This window comes from Chiloscyllium plagiosum, unplaced genomic scaffold, assembly GCF_037043375.1.
Source record: "Chiloscyllium plagiosum isolate Xiang-an unplaced genomic scaffold, Cpla_swu_hap1 HiC_scaffold_43, whole genome shotgun sequence".
In the NCBI taxonomy this organism is placed as follows: domain Eukaryota; kingdom Metazoa; phylum Chordata; class Chondrichthyes; order Orectolobiformes; family Hemiscylliidae; genus Chiloscyllium; species Chiloscyllium plagiosum.
In genome coordinates, this window is record NW_028270181.1 from 736622 (window position 1) to 756101 (window position 19480).

Here is a 19480-nt window from a genome sequence, read left to right on the forward strand (position 1 = left end):
TTCTTCAGCCAGTGGTGTAGAATGTTCTTCTTCAGCCAGTGGTGTAGAATGTTCTTCTTCAGCCAGTGGTGTAGACTGTTCTTCTTCAGCCAGTGGTGGAGATCGGGCCATTGAATATTTCTCAGGCTGAGTTTGTAGCGTCTTCAATTAATTGGGGTCAAAGGGCATGAAGGGTGGACAGGAAAGTCATGTTGAGGCCATGGTCAGTGAGGATGGCCTAGGTCAGCTCCTCTCTCACAGCTAAACTGCTGCTGCACTCGCCTTGTATCGCCTGATGCACTCCACCCCCACACCACAGCATACCCCAACCCAGTCCTACCTGCACCCACCGTCCACCCATACCCAGCTATTTCACACCCCTGGTCACCCCCTCTCTCTCACACACACACACACACACACACCCAGCCACTTTCAGATACCATGCTTGGACACACAATTGAACGCACAGAGACACATTCCTGGCTGTACTGGCTCCCAAAATCATAGTGTGACTGATACCCTCCAAGGCCTGTAATCTCCAGGCCAGCCACAGTTACTCACACACACGAGCAGCTAGACAATCACCAAATTCACTGACTCTGTTGGGTGTGGGGGTAATAATTCCTGCATTCTCTTCTCCTTCCAACAGGATTAGCAATAGTGACATCATCTCAGTTGGTCAATCTTGATCATTTCGTTTCGCGCTTATTTGTCCCCTTCATCCCTCCCTCCCCACATGCCCCCTTGCACTGGGCAATAAGGAGCAGGAACTGTGATGGAGAAAATGCTTATTTAAGAAATAGTATTTCCCTTACTGGTAGCAACCATAGGATTGTAAAATATTTATCCCAAAGATACACTGTACTATCTGACTCAAACCATAAGACCATAAGACATAGGAGCAGAAGTTTGGCTATTCGGCCCATCGAGTTCACTCCGCCATTCAATCATGGCTGATAGGCATTTCAACTCCACTTACCCGCATTCTCCCCGTAGCCCTTAATTCCTTGTGACATCAAGAATTTATCAATTTCTGCCTTGAAAACATTTAGTGACCCAGCCTCCACTGCACTCTGCGGCAATGAATTCCACAGGCCCACCACTCTCTGGCTGAAGAAATGTCTCCACATTTCTGTTCTGAATTTACCCCCTCTAATTCTAAGGCTGTGTCCACGGTTCCTAGTCTCCTCGCCTAACGGAAACAATTTCCTAGCATCCACCCTCTCCAAGCCATGTATTATGTTGTAAGTTTCTATTAGATCTCCCCTTAATCTTCTAAACTCCAATGAATACAATCCCAGTATCCTCAGCCGTTCCTCATATGTTAGACCTACCATTCCAGGGATCATCCGTGTGAATCTCCGCTGGACACGCTCCAGTGCCAATACGTCCTTCCTGAGGTGTGGGGACCAAAACTGGACACAGTACTCCAAATGGGGCCTAACCAGAGCTTTATAAAGTCTCAATAGCACAACAGTGCTTTTATATTCCAACCCTCTAGAGATAATTGACAACATTGCATTCGCTTTCTTAATCACGGACTCAACCTGCACGTTTACCTTTAGAGAATCCTCAACTAGCAGTCCCAGATCCCTCTGTACTTCGGCTTTATGAATTTTCTCACCGTTTAGAAAGTAGTGCATGCTTGTATTCTTTTTTCCAAAGCGCAAGACCTCGCATTTGCTCACATTGAATTCCATCAGCCATTTCCTGGACCACTCTCCCAAACTGTCTAGATCCTTCTGCAGCCTCCCCACTTCCTCAGTACTACCTGCCGTCCACCTAACTTTGTATCATCGGCAAACTTTGCTAGAATGCCCCCAGTCCCTTCATTCCAGATCATTAATATATGTGAACAGCTGTGGCCCCAACACTGAACCCTGCGGGACACCTCTTGTCACCGGCTGCCATTCTGAAAAAGAACCTTTTTATCCCAACTTTCTGCCTTCTGTGAGACAACCAATCCTCAATCCATACCAGTAGCTCACCTCGAACACTACCTTGCTCAGCAGCCTCCCATGTGGCACCTTATCAAAGGCCTTTTGAAAGTCTAGTTATACCACATCCACTGGGTTTCCCCGGTCTAACCTACTTGTCACCTCTTCAAAGAACTCCAACAGGTTTGTCAGGTATGACCTCCCCTTACTAAATCCATGTTGACTTGTTCTACTCCGACGCTGCTCTTCCAAGAATTTAGAAACCTCATCCTTAATGATGGATTCTAGAATTTTACCAACAACCAAGGTTAGGCTAATTGACCTATAATTTTCCATCTTTTGTCTTGATCCTTTCTTGAACAAGGGGGTTACAACAGCGATCTTCCAATCATCCGGGACTTTCCCTGACTCCAGTGACTTTTGAAAGATCTCAACCAACGCCTCCGCTATTTCCTCAGCCACCTCCCTCAGAACTCTAGGATGTAGCCCATCAGGGCCAGGAGATTTATCAATTTTAAGACCTTTTAGCTTTTCTAGCACTTTCTGTTTTGTAATGGCAACCATACTCAGCTCAGCCCCCTGACTCCCTTTAATTGTTGGGATATTACTCATGTCTTCCACTGTGAAGACTGATGCAAAGTACTTATTAAGTTCTCGTGCTATTTCCTTATCTCCCATCACTAGGCTTCCAGCATCAGTTTGAAGTGGCCCAATGTCTACTTTTGCCTCTCGTTTGTTTCTTATGTATTGAAAGAAACTTTTACTATCATTTCTAATATTACTGGCTAGCCTACCTTCATATTTGATCCTCTCCTTCCTTATTTCTCTCTTTGTTATCCTCTGTTTGTTTTTGTAGTCTTCCCAATCTTCTGATTTCCCAGTGCTCTTGGCCACTTTATAGGATCTCTCCTTTCCTTTGATACATTTCCTGACTTCCTTTGTCAGCCATGCCTATCTAATCCCTCCCAGGATAATCTTTCTCTTCTTGGGGATGAACCTCTGTACAGTCTCCTCAATTTTACCCACAAACTCCTGCCATTTTTGCTCTACTGTCTTCCCCGCTAGGCTCTGCTTCCAGTCTATTTTTGTCAGTTCCTCTCTCATGCCCTCATAATTACCTTTATTTAACTGTAACACCATTACATCCGATTTTGCCTTCTCTCTTTCAAACTGCAGACTGAACTCTACCATATTATGATCGCTGCTTCCTAAGTGTTCCCTTACTTTAAGATTTTTTATAAAGTCTGGTTCATTACATAGCACTAGGTCCAGAATAGTCTGCTCCCTTCTGGGCTCCATGACAAGCTGTTCCAAAAAGCCATCCTGTAAGCATTCCATGAATTCCCTTTCTTTGGATCCACTAGCAACATTATTTACCCAGAACACGATACATTCTGACACGAGCCATGCAGTTTTCCCCATTCTTCTGGAATGACCCTTCAGTGCTGCTCAATGGGACAGTGTGAGACTGCAGCATTCTCTCTCACTGAGCACAGCCTCACTGACAAATCCGTCGTGCTTCATTAGATCATCAGCTACACAGGAACTGGCACCAGCTCCTCCTCAGGATCTCACTGTTGCTGTTGAGGCTGCACTGGCCTCTCACTGAAAGTCTCCTGCTGTTGTCACACATACACACAGACAGACACACACACACACACACACACATACACACAGACAGACAGACACACACACACACTCACACAGATACAGACACATACACACACACACTCACACAGACACAGACACACACACACACTCACACAGACACAGACACACACACACACACACACACTCAGACACAGACACACACACACACTCACACAGACACACACACACAGACAGATACACACACAAACATACACACACACTCACACAGACACACACACAATCACACAGACACAGACACACACACAGACTGACACACACACTCACAGACACACACACTCACACAGACACACACTCGCACAGACACAGACACACACACAGACACACACTCACGCACATACACAGACAGATACACACACAAACATACACATGCACTCACACAGACACACACAGACAGACAGATACACACACTCACACAGACATACATACACAGACAGACACACAAACATACACATACACTCACACAGACACACACAGGCACACACACACTCACACAGACACAGACACACACATAGACACACACTCGCACACACACAGAGACAGATATACACACACAAACATACACACACACTCACACAGACACACACACACTCACACAGACACAGACACACACACAGACAGACACACACACACAGACAGACAGACACACACACTCACACAGACACACACTCGCACAGACACACACACACAGACACACACTCACGCACACACACAGATACACACACAGACATACACACACACTCACACAGACACACACACACTCACACAGACACAGACACACACACAGACAGACACACACACACACTCACAGACATACACACACACTCACACAGACACACACACACTCACACAGACATACACACACAGACACACAAAGACAGACAGACACACTTACACCCACACTCGCACAGATATACACACTCACAGACAGAGACATTCACACAGACACACACACATACACACAGACACACACACTCACATAGACATACACACACATGTGTAGACACATACACACACTCACACAGACACAATCACACACGTATATACAGAGACACACACGCACACTCATACAGACACAGACACACAGAGACACATATAGACACATACAGACAGACACACGCACTCAGACACAAACACACACACAAACACACTCGCACAGACTCACACACACACAGACACATACACTCACACAGACGCAGACACACACATATACACTTACACAGATACAGACACACTCACAGAAACATACACACAATCGCACACTCACACAGACACACACAGATACACACACACACACAAAACCTCACTCAGATACACACACACACAGCCCCCAAAACACATGCACACCCCACAAACACACTCACTCACACACATACACACCCCAACACACACACAGACACTCAAACACGCAAACACACCCCATATATACACACACAGACTCACACCCCCCCCCCCACACACACACACACACACTCCCCCCCTCCCCACACACACACTCTCCCCCCTCCCCACACACCCACACACACACACACCCACACACCCACACACACACACAGCCCCCTCACCGACAGGGTTGACTTCGTGCTGTATAGCTGGAGCTGCAATGATCTGCACTCAGTCCGTATGGACCTGACCGCTGTCCCTGATGACCGGCCTCACAGCAGGTGAGCATCACTTGTTGAGGAACAGCAGTTTGAATCAAAGGCCAAACAGCAGTTGATTCCTTATCACTCAACAATGTGTTTGCACAATATTGTATTCATCAGCAAGAACTTGTCCTTAAACAAATGCTTGCCTTCACACAGCCTCTCAAACAAAATGACAGAGCAGGACATTTCCTGGCCTAGGCTGTGACCCATCAGGGACAACATTATGCATATCTGACAGGAATATTTCCATCAAAGATGTTGCTCAATGTCCTGTGTGGCATGTACAGTGAATTATTGCTCCCTTTGAGGTTTACTATTTGTGGAATCAGTCCTTGTTATTGCAAGGCAGCAGGCTTCTCCTGTGTTAGCATTACTCAGGCCTTTGTGGAAGTGGTGAAGCAGTGGGACAAATAGTAAATTGTTCCTGCACTAACGCAGCATAGACACACTGAGCTGGAGGACCTGCTTCTCAACAGCAATCATTTAAAGATCCAGTATTTCCAGTGCATTTCATTGTTTTTTTTCTTAGCCTTAAAATTATCCAAATCTCCAGGGTTTATTTTAATTTTATTGCAGAAATGTTTAGTTCATGTTTTTAAAACAAGATTCTTTGGAGCAATCTTCAGTTATCAGATCTAACCTCATCTTGCAACTGTCCTTGGAGTGTTTCATGGGTACAATATAGAGGGATCCTTTCTCTATCTAACCTGTGCTGGCCCTGCTCTGTGTGTATTTGATAGGGGACAATGTAGAGGAAGCTTTACTCTGTATCTAACCCCATGCTCTCCCTGTCCTGGATGTGTTTGATAGGGGACAATGTAGAGGAAGCTTTACTCTGTATCTAACCCCATGCTCTCCCTGTCCTGGATGTGTTTGATAGGGGACAATGTAGAGGAAGCTTTACTCTGTATCTAACCCCATGCTCTCCCTGTCCTGGATGTGTTTGATGGGGGTCAGTGTAGAGGAAGCTTTACTCTGTATCTAACCCCATGCTGTCCCTGGTTTGGGTGTATTTGAGGGTGTCAGTGTAGAGGAAGCTTTATTCTGTATCTAACCCCATGCTGTCCCTGTTTTGGGTGTATTTGAGGGTGGCAGTGTAGAGGGACTTTGGTCTGGTCAGTGTGGTCAGGTTGCTGTTATCAATCGTCTAGAGTATATTTGCTTTGGACAAGCAGAGGGTCTTCACAGAATAGTTTCAGAAGACTTGGACCATCAGCCAATGAAGGGGTCGTGGACTGAGGGAAGCTGCTGGTCGTTATCATGACCCAATGAACGTGGGGCTCCAAGTGGGTGTTAGCCTCATTTTGAATCCACTGTTGGAGACTAATTAATGAAGTAGGGCTGCGGGTCAAGGTGGGTGCTGCTGCCTGAAGTTCACTCACAATCTGAAGTCTGCCCAGTGACTGGGTCCAATGTGATGGTGTTATGTCTGCAGTCGAGGTGTCAATAACACAGAAAGGCTTATCCTTCCATTTTTGATCAAAGAGAGCAGACAGAATCAATCATGGGCCAATCTCTTTCCTGCTCCTTTGCTCTTTTTGTGACATATGACTCTCGGATGACATGGCAATGGAGGAGGGGTGGGGGTTTATTTTGGGGCTAACTCTGAATCCTAATCTTGTCATTTTTTTATTCCTGCAGCCACAACAACCTACACTACAGAAAGGTCAGAACATTTTAAGCCGTGCACTGATAAAGACCTGGCTTACTGCCTCAATGAGGGTGAATGCTTCATCATTGAAACCCTGACTGGCAATAACAAGCACTGTCGGTAAGTGAGACTGGGCCCTACCTGGAGTCACAGGCTGTCAGCACAAACAGTGACATCTGCCATCCAACCTCACAACGATGATGGTGCTGAATGTGCTGGAGCCTGAGTGTGTGGAGCAGGACATACTCAGACCCAATGTCTTAACAGATTGCTTTTCCAAGGTTGAACTTGAGCCCTGTTGGGAACTTGACAAATCCAACGGCAATTGCTGAGCGCCTTGCTCTGCCATTGGACAGCCTTATTCTTGTTTTTGGATCACAGCAGCCTCTGGTATCACATCCCCCACCTCACCCCCCCCCCCCCAACTCCTGCAACCCTTTCTGTTCCCTTCCACTTCCACCACTCTCTCAGCCTCTGTGCCCCATCCCTGCTTCCCGCTCCCACTAACTGCTCTGACATCTGGCTGGCTATGAGATTGTGAGGACTTGTCTGTTATTTTTGTCACTCTGATCAAGGAAGAGACAAGTCACACATTGCAAAGATGGCAGTGTTGATTGAGATGTTTTACATTGATCGAACCACTGTTCTTTGGAACATCTTTTCAGATCTTTTTGTTATGAGTCTGTTTAAAAGTTGGAGTGTTAACTGACCATTGTTGACAAGAATTTAAGAAGCAATAATGCATAAAAGTATTATTTACAACATGCAGACACAGAGAACTGCTTGGTATTATAATTAAACTGAGAGTTAATGCAGTTCAAATTACATCAATATTTACATATGGCTTTTCATCTCATTCATTCCCTTATTTTATTTGTATAGTTCTGATGTCTTATTCTAAAACATCTTCAAGATAAGAAAATCCTTGTGAACATGAGATGGAGAAAATCTCTTGAGTGAAGATATGTTTGTCCTCATTCTTCCTGGTGTATGTAGGGAGAGACCAAAGGGTCACTTACCGGTGCATTCTCAAATTCTAAATCCAGATGCAAAGCTACAACTAGAGTAAAAAAGGTCAATTAAATCTGACAGTGTTAACAGTAATGAATAGACTGGCTGCAGTTTAAATCACAGCAGGTTCTTGTCCCTTATACATTCTCAGTATAATTACCATTTTCACATCATACCCAAAGCCTCTACAATACATAGAACAGAGATCCACGTTTAGAAAGTGATTTGCAAAACATTGTTCTACTCAGTGTCTATAATCCCCACTTTTGTTCAGCTGATTGGGAAGAACCCAAAGCAGCAATTAGGGTAATGATAGCCAGAGGTTGACAGTACAGGACAGAATGTATCAACAAAAAAAACAACAACATGTAGGATCAAGGAGAGGAAAACAATCACAAAAGGTCATTATCATTAGTGTTATACATAAATGCAGGTGGGATTTATAGAAAAAAACAGTAAATGAATTAACAACACAAATAGAGAGCAATGGGCATTACCTTAGCGCCATTACTGAGACATGGTTAAAAGGAGGTCAAAGTTGAGAGTTGAATACTCAGAGGCATGTGACTTTTCAAAACAATGGAAAGGAAGGAAAGTATGTGAGGTAGCACAGTTAGTACAAGTGGAATAAATGTGATAGCAAGATACAATCTTGGATTGGTAAATGTGGAAATCACAAGGGTGGAGGTAAGAAATCACATGGGGAAGAAGACACTGTTGGGAGTAATCTGTCGGTTCCCTCGCAGTAGCTATTCAGTAGGATAGAGAATATGTTGGAGATAATGAGGGCATGTAAAAAGGGCAGTACATTAATTATAGGTTACTTAAATCTTTCCATCTCCCTCCACTCCCACCACAAATGTAGCCATGAGGAAGAATTCATAGAGTATATTTGGATCAGTTTTGTCGAACAATATATTGCGAGTATGTTGGAGTATGTACTGATGCAGGTTAAATAAATAGCTGTCTAGTGAAAGATCTTTTAGGAAACAACAACCATAACATGGTCGAGTTTAGTACTCAGTCTGAAAGTGAGAAACCTGGGTCAGAAACAACTATGCTAAGCTTAAATAAAGGTAATTATAAATGAATGAGGGAGTGCGTTGGGAAAGAGGTTCAGCATAAAAGGCAGTTGATTAATAACTTAAGGAATGGGCAGCCCAGTGACAAAGGAGATTTCAAGGAAGAGGATAAATGGACCAAGGTTAGCCAGAGACGTTAAGGACAGTATCAAATTGAAGGAAAAAACATACAATGTGGCAAACTTAATGGAAGACCAGAGAATTAGCAAACTCTTAAAAACCAACGAAAAAACAAAATAAATTAAAGGGAGAAAATAAACTTTGATTGGAAACTGGCTAGCAATAAATAAAATTAAGGGTAAGAGCTTCTTTAAATATATAAAAAGGAAAACAGGAGCCAAAGTGAACATAAACCACTTAGAGAATGGGGCTGGAGAAATACTAATAATGGGAAACTAAAAAATGACAGAGGAATTGAATAAATACTATGCATCAGGCCTCTGTCGAAGATATTAACAGCATTGCAAAGTCACTCAATAATCAAGAGCTAAAGGAAGGGAGGATATTAACTATCACTAATGGGGTTAAAGACCTGTTGGGATGCATCATAGGATACCAAAGGAATTAGCTATAGAGATAGTGCATGAGCAAACACTAATCTTCCAGGAAACCTTAGATTCTGGAGAAATACCAGAGAATTAGCAAACTGCTAATGTAACACCTTTTTAAAAAAGAGGAGACAAGGAAACAGGTAACCATAGGTAAGTAAGCCTAATATCTGTTCTTGGGAAAATGTTAAGAGTATATTATAAAGATTGTAATAGCACACCATTCACAAATGCTACTCAAGCTTCATGAAGGGGAAATCATGCCTGACAACTTTACTGGAGTTCTTTCAGGAGGTAGAAATGAGGATAGATAAAGGGAACCAGTATATTTAATATATTTGGATTTCCAAATAACATTTAATAAAGTATTACACAAATGTGCTTAATAATATAAGAGCCCATGGTGTTTGGGCATGAATAGAAGAACAGAACATAGACAGTTGGGAGGAAGGGGCCATTTTCAGGATGACAACCAGTAATTAGTGGAGTGCCACAGGGTCCAATTTATTAATCTCCTTATTTTTGTGTAACCCACCTCTTTTCCCTTACCCAACCCTTTACCGAACCCCTCACACACATCCCATCAACATTCACCCCCCCAATCTCCTGACCTCATCAACTCACATCCTGCAGTGTTCAGCAAAGCATTTGTTTCAGTTATTCATGGGATGTGACTAGGACAGCAATTGAAATTTTGAGTTTCATGAATAAGAGGTGAAATATCCACAGAGGCCGGTATCCCATCTTCGAATCACCCTTTACTTACACATGGAGTGTCCTTGACACTGATCCAACTCCCTCAGAGCCAGCTCTCAGAGTGAACAGAACCTCTGACACTCCTGTTTATATCCGTCAGATTGGGCTCCCTGATTGGACCAGAATAACAGCTCCAGTCAGGGAACTCATATTCTATGAGGCCCACCTGGCTAACCTCATTACAATCACTATATCCCTCTCCCTGAGTCTGAGGACACAGGCCAGTTTTTTTTGTATTTCCTCCTGGGGTGTTTGAGCACTGGGTCAGGTTCCTCCGACTCTGCCTCTGATATAAGAGGCATGTAATACATGGTATTTCACCTTTCATGCCCAGAGCATCTTGGAAGAGATGCATTCCCCTCTTCAGGCTGTAACATCTGACGTGTCCATCTCAGATTCCAAGGTCTCTTCAATGCCTCCCATGGGTGTTCTGGAACAGTCAGGCTGTCAAGGAGCTGGGCACTGCACTGTTTGCAAGTGTACAGCTTTCCTATGGTCCACATGTTTGTTCAGGACCATCGCACTTACCCAAACTTTATACATCACTGGACCTGACCTCATGTTGACCATGCTTCTTACCCATGCAGGGCCATTCCTGTGGTTCGTACATCAAACTTTGCCCTCTGAAGTAAACTGTCTGTCTTGCTTAGTGGAAGCAAGTAGCTGGCATTGACGTTTCTGATGCCATTCCAACCTCACCACCAGATTTGGGAAGATCAGATTTAACCAGCTGCAGAGTCTTCTCCCCGATAGCAACTGTGCTGGAGCTATCCCTGTACATACATGAGAGACGGTCCGATAATCGAATAGGAACCAGGTAGTTTGATATCTTGTGAAGCTATTGGATGTTTCTTTAAGCCTGCTTTCAAAGTTTGGATTGCTCTTTCAGTCAGACTATTTGACGATGGATGGTATGGAGCTGTCCATCGATGTGGAATACCATTTGACTTTAGGAAATACCCAAATTCCCCACTGGTAAACGATGGCCCATTATCTGTGACCAACACTTAGATTAGATTAGATTAGATGAGATTCTCTACAGTGTAGAAACAGGTCCTTCTGCCCAACAAGTCCACACTGACCCTCTGAAGAGTAACCCACCCAGACCCATTTCCCTCTGGGCAATTTAGCATGACCAATTCACCTGACCTGCACATCTTTGGATTGTGGGAGGAAACCGGAGCACCCAGAGGAAGCCCACACAAACACTGGGAGAATGTGCAAACTCCACGTAGATAGTTGCCCAAGGTTGGAATTGAACCCAGGTCCCGAGCACTGTGAGGCAGCAGTGCTAATCACTGAGCCACTGTGCTGCCCCAGGTGTCCATGTATTGCAAACAAAAAGCATGCAATTTGGCTATTGTCCTTGTGTTTGATGAGTGAAATCTATGTACGTCCAGCCACTTTGAGTGGGCATCACAATGACCAAGAGCATTGAATACATGAAAGGAACTACATCATCATCATGTAACTGAGTCCAGGGTTCTCAGTCATTCCCATGAATATGAGGGAGCTGTGGTGGTAATACTGGCACGTGAGCACTGCCCCACCCTTGCAGGTATGTCCTGGCCACCAGGCATAACTTCTCGCCAACACCTTCATTTTGGAAACCCCTGGATGACGCTGGTGGAGGACAGCCACTATCTGGTGGTGCCCTTTGCTCCGGACAATCACTCTTGCTCCCCACAATAATATACCATCTTCTGCTATGATCTGGTCTCTCCAGGTCAACAAGGTTTCAGTTCCGGTTGTAATGGCCATTCAGTTACCCCCATCACCACCAGCCATTTCAGTTTTGCCAGGACTGGATCTTTCTGCATCCAAAGTCTGATATTGTCAGCTGTGATTACGGACTCTCCCAGTGGTGGTACCTCTGGTGATGTTCCTGCCAGTGGGAGGCAGCTCAATGCACCCACATTCTTGTTCTCCCAGATGGTGTTCCAATTTATAATGACACACACTTAATTTTAGAAACATTGCTGAATTCGACCAACAGTTATGGGCGGCACAGCCTCATCCTCTTTAAGTCGACCTGGCAGGGATTGTGTTCCATTGTTATTACACATTGACATCTGAAAAGGCAGTGGTGCAATATGACCAAATATGACTGCCAAACCTTCTTTCTCTGTCTGAATGTATTTACACTCTGTATTAGCTGAAGTCCAGGAAGTACATACTATTGGGCGTTCCTCTCCATTGGATCACCAATGAGCTAATACCCTCCTGATGCCATACGGGGAGATATTGCAGATTAATATCAGATCTTGCTTAGGATCATAGTCTGTCAACACCTTCGAGGATATGAGCTGTTTCTTCACTTCACTGAAAGCTATGGCTTGGCCATGTGACCATTTCCGCGGCTGATTCTTCTTTAAGAGCTGATGTAAAGATGCTAGGTGGAGGCTAGGTTTTCTCTCAGCTTTCCACAGTAATTCAACAGCCCAAGGAAAGACTTAAGCTCCGTAACAGACGTGGGAGCCGGAGCACCTTTGATCGCCCTCATTTCATCTTTCAGTGGGCATAACCCGGTCTTGTTGATTCTGTACCAAAGTAGGTCACTTGGGGTGCTTGGAACACATATTTCTCCCTTCTAAGGCATAGACCCAATGATGTGGCCAGGAAAGGGATTGAGGATCTGAAAAGTGACTACAGAGAGTTAGGTTGGACGTTGAAGAGCAGAATGAGTAGAGTAGTGATCCCAGGTTTGCTACCAGTGCCACGAGATAGTGAGATGAGGAACAGTCAGTGAATGCAGTTTAACACGTGGCTGCGAGGCTGGTGCAGGAGGGAGGGCTTCAGATACCTTGGCCATTGGGATACCTTCTGGGGAAGGTGGGACCTGTACATGAAGGACGGGCTGCACCTGACCTGGAGGGGCACAAATGTCCTGGGTGGGAGATTAGCTCATGTGGTTCAGAAGGGTTTAAAGTAGTTTGGCAGGGGGTTGGGAATTAGAACTACATATCTGAGAGGGGGGCAGTGACAGGATGTAATGAATCTATCAGGAAGGTTTCTCACGTGATGAAACAAAGGGATCAGTTAACGCAAGGAGTGTCAGAGTGATGAACTTAGAGCATGGATCAGCACCTGGGACTATGATGTTGTGGCCATAACGGAGACGTGGGTTTCACAGGGGCAGGAATGGTTGCTTGATGTTCCAGGGTTTATAACATTTAAAAAGAACAGGGAGGGTGGAAAAAGAGGAGGGAGTGTAGCATTGTTAATCAGAGAGTGCGTCACAGCTACAGAAACGAAGATTGTTGAGGAAGGTTTGTCTACTGAGTCAGTACGGGTGGGAGTTAGGAACGGCAAGGGAACAGCCACCGCATTGGGGCTTTTCTACAGACCCTCTAATAGCAGTAGGGAGATTAAAGATCTCATAGGCCGGCAGATTTTGGAAAAATGCAGATGTAGCAGCGTTGTTGTTATGGGTGATTTCAATGTTCCCAATATCAACTGGAATCTCCTAAATGCAGATGGTTTGGATGGAGCCGTTTTTGTCAGGTGTGTTCAGGAGGGTTTCCTTACTCAGTATGTAGCCAGGCCGACGAGGGGAGAGGCCATTTTGGATTTGGTGCTTGGCGACGAGCCAGGACAGGTGTCAGATCTCACGGTGGGAGAACACTTTGGTGACAGTCATCACAACTGCCTCACATTTATCATAGCCTTCGAGAGGGAAAGGAGCAGTTACCGAGGGAAGATATTTAATTGGGGAAAAGGAAATTATAACGCTATCAGACAGGAGTTAGGAAGTACAGGTTGGGAGCAATTGTTCCACAGAAAGGGCACAGCAGACATGTGGAGACTATTTAAGGAGCAGTTGTTGCGAGTGATGCAAATATTTGTTCCTCTGAGACAGGTAAGAAGGGGTAAGATTAAGGAAAAAGTGAGGACTGCAGATGCTGGAGATGAGAGCTGAAAATGTGTTGCTGGAAAAGCACAGCAGGTCAGGCAGCATCCAGGGAACAGGAGAATCGACGTTTCGGGCATGAGCCCTTCTTCAGGAATGAGGAGAGTGTGCCAAGCAGGCTAAGATAAAAGGTAGGGAGGAGAGACTTGGGGGAGGGGCGTTGGAAATGTGATAGGTGGAAGGAGGTTAAAGTGAGGGTGATAGGTCGGAGTGGGGGTGGGGGCGGAGAGGTCAGGAAGAAGATTGCAGGTTAGGAAGGTGGTGCTGAGTTTGAGGGTTGGGACTGAGACAAGGTGGGGGGAGGGGAAATGAGGAAACTGGAGAAATCTGAGTTCATCCCTTGTGGTTGGAGGGTTCCTAGGCGGAAGATGAGGCGCTCTTCCTCCAGCCGTCATGTTGCTATGGTCTGGCGATGGAGGAGTCCAAGGACCTGCAGGATTAAGGAACCTCGGATGACGAGAACAGAGGAGCTCCTTATCAAAAGGAAGAAGGCAGCTTACATAAGATGGAGGAAGTAAGGATCTAGCACAGCTTTAGAGGATTGCAGGCTTGCTGGAAAGGAGCTTAGAAATGGACTGAGGAGAGCCAGAAGGGGGCACGAAAAAGGCTTGGCAGGAGGGATTAGGGAGAACCCAAAGGCATTTTACTCAAATGTGAGGAATAAGAGAATAATCAGGGAGAAGGCGTGGCCGGTTAGGGATAAGCATATGGAACTTGTGTGTGGAGTCTGGGCAGATAGGGAAAGCCCTAAGTGAGTTTTTTGATTCGGTTTTCATTAAGGAAAGGGACCTTGTTGTGAACGAGAATTTTCAGGAGCTGGAGGCTTGAACAGATCAAAATTGATGAAGTTGATGTGCTGGGAATTTTGGCAAACATTAAGATCGATAAGTCCCCTGGGCCAGACCAGATTTATCCCAGGCTGCTCTGGGAAGCGAGAAAGGAGGTTGCTAAGCCGCTGGCAAAGATCTTTGGTTCCTCACTCTCCACGGGAGTCGTACCAGAGAATTGGAAGGAGGCGAATGTTGTTCCTCTTTTCGAGGAGGTAATAGGGAAATCTCTGGCAAATTCAGGCCAGTCAGTCTTACGTCTGTGGTCAGCAAGGTTTTGGAAAGAATTCTGAGGGATAGGATTTATGATTATTTGGAAAAGCATAGTGTGATTAAAAACAGTCAGCATGGCTTTGTGAGGGGCAGGTCCTGTCTCACAAATCTTATTGAGTTCTTTGAGGAGGTGACAAGAAAGGTCGATGAAGGTTGAGCAGTGGATGTGGTGTATATGGACTTCAGCAAGGCATTTGATAGGGTTCCCCATGGTAGGCTCAGTCATAAAGTCAGTAAGTGTGGGATGCAGGTAGACTTGGCTATCTGGATTCATAATTGGCTGGCTGACAGAAGGCAGAGAGTGGTTGTAGATGGAAAGTATTCTGCCTGGAGGTCAGTGTTGAGTGGGATCCCGCAGGGCTCTGTTCTTGGGCCTCTGCTCTTTGTAGTTTTTATAAATGACTTGGATGAGGAGGTTGAGGGGTGGGTTAGTAAATTTGCCAATGACACAAAGGCTGGAGGTGCCGTTGATATCGAGGGCTATTGCAGGCTGCAGCACGACATAGACAGGATGTAGAGCTGGGCTAAAAAATGACAGATGGAGTTCAACTTGGATAAATGCGAAGTGATGCATTTTGGAAGATCGAACTCGAATGCTGAATATAGGATTAAACACAGGATTCTTGGCAGTGCGGAGGAACAGAGGGATTTGGGTGTGCAAGTACATAGATCCCTCAACCTTGCCACCCAAGTGGATAGGGTTGTTAAGAAAGCATATGGTGTTTTGGCTCTCATTAACGGGGGATCGAGTTTAAGAGCTGCGAGGTTTTGCTGCAGCTCTACAAAACCCTGGTGAGACCCCACTTGGAATATTGTGCGCACTTCTGGTCGCCCTGCAATAGGAAAGATACAGAGGCTTTGGGGAGTGTGCAAAGAAGGTTTACCAGGATGCTGCCTGGACTGGAGCACTTGCCTTATGAAGAAAGGTTGACTAAGCTCATACTTTTCTTTCTGGAGAGGAGGAGGAAGAGAGGTGACCTGATTGAGGTGTACAAGATAATGAGAGGAATAGATAGTGTCAATACCAGAGACTTTTCCCCAGGGCAGGACTGACTGGTATGAGGGGTCATAGTTTGAAGATATTAGGAGGAAGCTATAAAGGAGACGTCAGAGGTGGGTTCTTTATGCAGACAGTTGTGAATGCATGGAATGCGTTGCCAGCTGTGGTGGTGGAAGCAGAGTCATTGGGGACATTTAAGCGACTGCTGGACATGCACATGGATAACAGTGAGTTGAGGGGTGCATAGGTTGTTATTATATTTTACATTAGGATTAATCCTCGGCACAACATCGTGGGCCAAAGGGCCTGTTCGGTTCTGTACTTATCTAGGTTCTATGTTCTAGTTCTAGACCCACCCGGGAGTAATATCTAAGGACTGTGTCCAAGTTCTCTAAATGCTCTTTATTGGTCTTCCTTGCTATTATCATATCATCAAGATAAATGATGACATGGAGTAGACATTGTAATATGTTCTCCATCATCTGCTGAAATGTTGCACAGGATGTCTGACATTCCTGTTCTTATCTGCCAGCCAAGACTCCCTGATTGGACCAGATTAAGAGCCCCAGTCAGGTAATGTCTGACCTCATTACAATGGTACCGCAAATTACAGTCTTGTACATTGGTACAAACCCTTATAAGTATTAATTGTAGTCCACTTCAGGGATTCCTCGGCTAACCGTAATTGCAGGCAAACCTGGCTCATGTCCAGCTCGGTGAAGGACAGCCTTCCTACCAGCTCTGTGTATAAATCCTCCAGGTGAGGGATTGGGTATTTATCCAGCTGTGACAAGTGGTTTACTGCTTGATTAAAATCTCCCCAAAGGCAAACTGACCCATTGTGCATCACAGTCGGTACGGCCGGTCCTGCCCATTCACAGTCAGTACGGCCGGTCCTGCCCATTCACAGTCGGTACGGCCGGTCCTGGCCATTCACAGTCGGTACGGCCGGTCCTGGCCATTCACAGTCAGTACGGCCGGTCCTGCCCATTCACAGTCAGTACGGCCGGTCCTGCCCATTCACAGTCAGTACGGCCGGTCCTGGCCATTCACAGTCAGTACGGCCGGTCCTGCCCATTCACAGTCAGTACGGCCGGTCCTGGCCATTCACAGTCAGTACGGCCGGTCCTGCCCATTCACAGTCAGTACGGCCGGTCCTGGCCATTCACAGTCGGTACGGCCGGTCCTGCCCATTCACAGTCAGTACAGCCGGTCCTGGCCATTCACAGTCAGTACGGCCGGTCCTGGCCATTCACAGTCGGTACGGCCGGTCCTGCCCATTCACAGTCAGTACGGCCGGTCCTGCCCATTCACAGTCAGTACGGCCGGTCCTGGCCATTCACAGTCAGTACGGCTGGTCCTGGCCATTCACAGTCGGTACGGCCGGTCCTGCCCATTCACAGTCAGTACGGCCGGTCCTGCCCATTCACAGTCAGTACGGCCGGTCCTGCCCATTCACAGTCAGTACGGCTGGTCCTGGCCATTCACAGTCGGTACGGCCGGTCCTGCCCATTCACAGTCAGTACGGCCGGTCCTGCCATTCACAGTCAGTACGGCCGGTCCTGGCCATTCACAGTCAGTACGGCCGGTCCTGCCCATTCACAGTCGGTACGGCCGGTCCTGCCCATTCACAGTCAGTACGGCCGGTCCTGGCCATTCACAGTCGGTACGGCCGGTCCTGGCCATTCACAGTCGGTACGGCCGGTCCTGCCCATTCCGAAACTGGATTGGTTTAATGACTCCTTCACTATCCAGCTTCTGATTTCTGTCTCTAGTTTAATTGTCGAGCCGATGGCACTGGGTTGGTCATGCAGAATTGTGGAACTGCTTCCTGTTCAACGTGCAAGGTGGCCTTCGCTCCTGTGATAGTCCCTAGACCTTCCTAAAAAACATCCACATGTTTAGTTAGGACTTGACTCAGGCAGCCATTTTCTAAGCAAAAAATGTTGAGCCAATCAAGGTAATTCTCTCTCAACAGATTTCACCCCATCAAGCTTGGGCCTGAGCCTTTTACTACAATCAGTGCTAACTGAACCAGCTGCTTCTCATAAGAGACTGGAACCTAAGTTGTACCATTAATCTGTAATGACATTGGGGCAGATGAAATTCCCCTGACAGCTTGTGGACCCTGAGCTTTTTTGATTATTCGGAGCCTATTTAGGAGCCTCTGCCAGTCGCCTTGACCTCATCAAAATCCCAGTACGGATTCCTCTGCTTCTCATATTGCTAAGTAAAACTGATAAATATCTCAGCATTAAAGGAGGCTTGGGGTTGTAATATTCCTTGATGGAATACATCATCTCTTTAAAGCTTTTAGTATGTGGTGCCTCAGGGAAAGTTAGGCACCTATTTAGGCTCTTAATGAGTGAAAAAGCTGTCAGGAGAATTACTTGTTGCTTTCTAACTGTCCCAAAGTCATTTGCCCAGAAAACATAACACGTTCTGTTGACGTACTGGGCTGAGTCTTTGATGGCAAGATTGAGTGAGTCAAGCTTTCCAAATAATGGTATGATGTCAGAAATGCTTACCCCGACTCAAAGTAGACTGCTGCGAGCAAATGTCTTTAAGAACATGCTTTTCTCATGTCACCACTGAAATAACTCCACAGGGGCTGGTATCCCATTTACAAGTCAGCCTTTGACACATGGAGAGTCCTTGACACTGATCCAGCTCCTGCAGAGCCAGCTCTCAGAGTGAACAGAATCACTGACACGCCTGTTCTTATCCGCCAGCCAGGACTCCCTGATTGGACCAGATTAAGAGCCCCAAACAGGGAACGCATATTCTGTAATGTCCACTTGTCTGACCTCATTACAATCACTGCACGAGGCATTGAATACAAGAGCAGAGAAGTCACTCTGAACATTTATAAAGCTCTAGTTAGGATTATATATAGCTGTGGGTGTCACATTATAGGAAAGATGTGAATGCATTTGAGAAAGTGCAGAAGAAATTCAGAAGAATGATTCCAGGGATGATAAACTTCAGTTATCAGGATAGATTGAAGAAGATGGAACTGTTCTCCTTCGAAAGAAGGAGGCTGGGAAGAGATTTTTTCGAGGTTTTTCAAAATCCTGAGTGAGTTGACACGGCAGAGAGAGAGAAGCTGTTCTTGCCCAGTAAAGGAACAGGAACAAGAGAAGGTACATTTAAAGTGATCTGCAAGTGAAGGAAGGGAGATGGGAGAAA

At 45.8% G+C, this 19480-nt stretch overlaps 1 protein-coding gene across 3 annotated transcripts in view; it reads left to right on the forward strand.

Annotated features, from left to right (window-relative positions):
- The window catches only part of LOC122541733 (pro-neuregulin-3, membrane-bound isoform-like), a 674483-nt gene that overhangs the window by 449616 nt on the left and 205387 nt on the right, over window positions 1-19480 (forward strand). For all 3 annotated transcript variants that reach the window (XM_087982359.1, XM_087982360.1, XM_087982358.1), the window contains exon 2: window positions 6875-7004. In XM_087982359.1, coding sequence (XP_087838485.1) covers window positions 6875-7004 — 130 coding nt within the window. The remainder of the gene's footprint in view (window positions 1-6874; window positions 7005-19480) is intronic.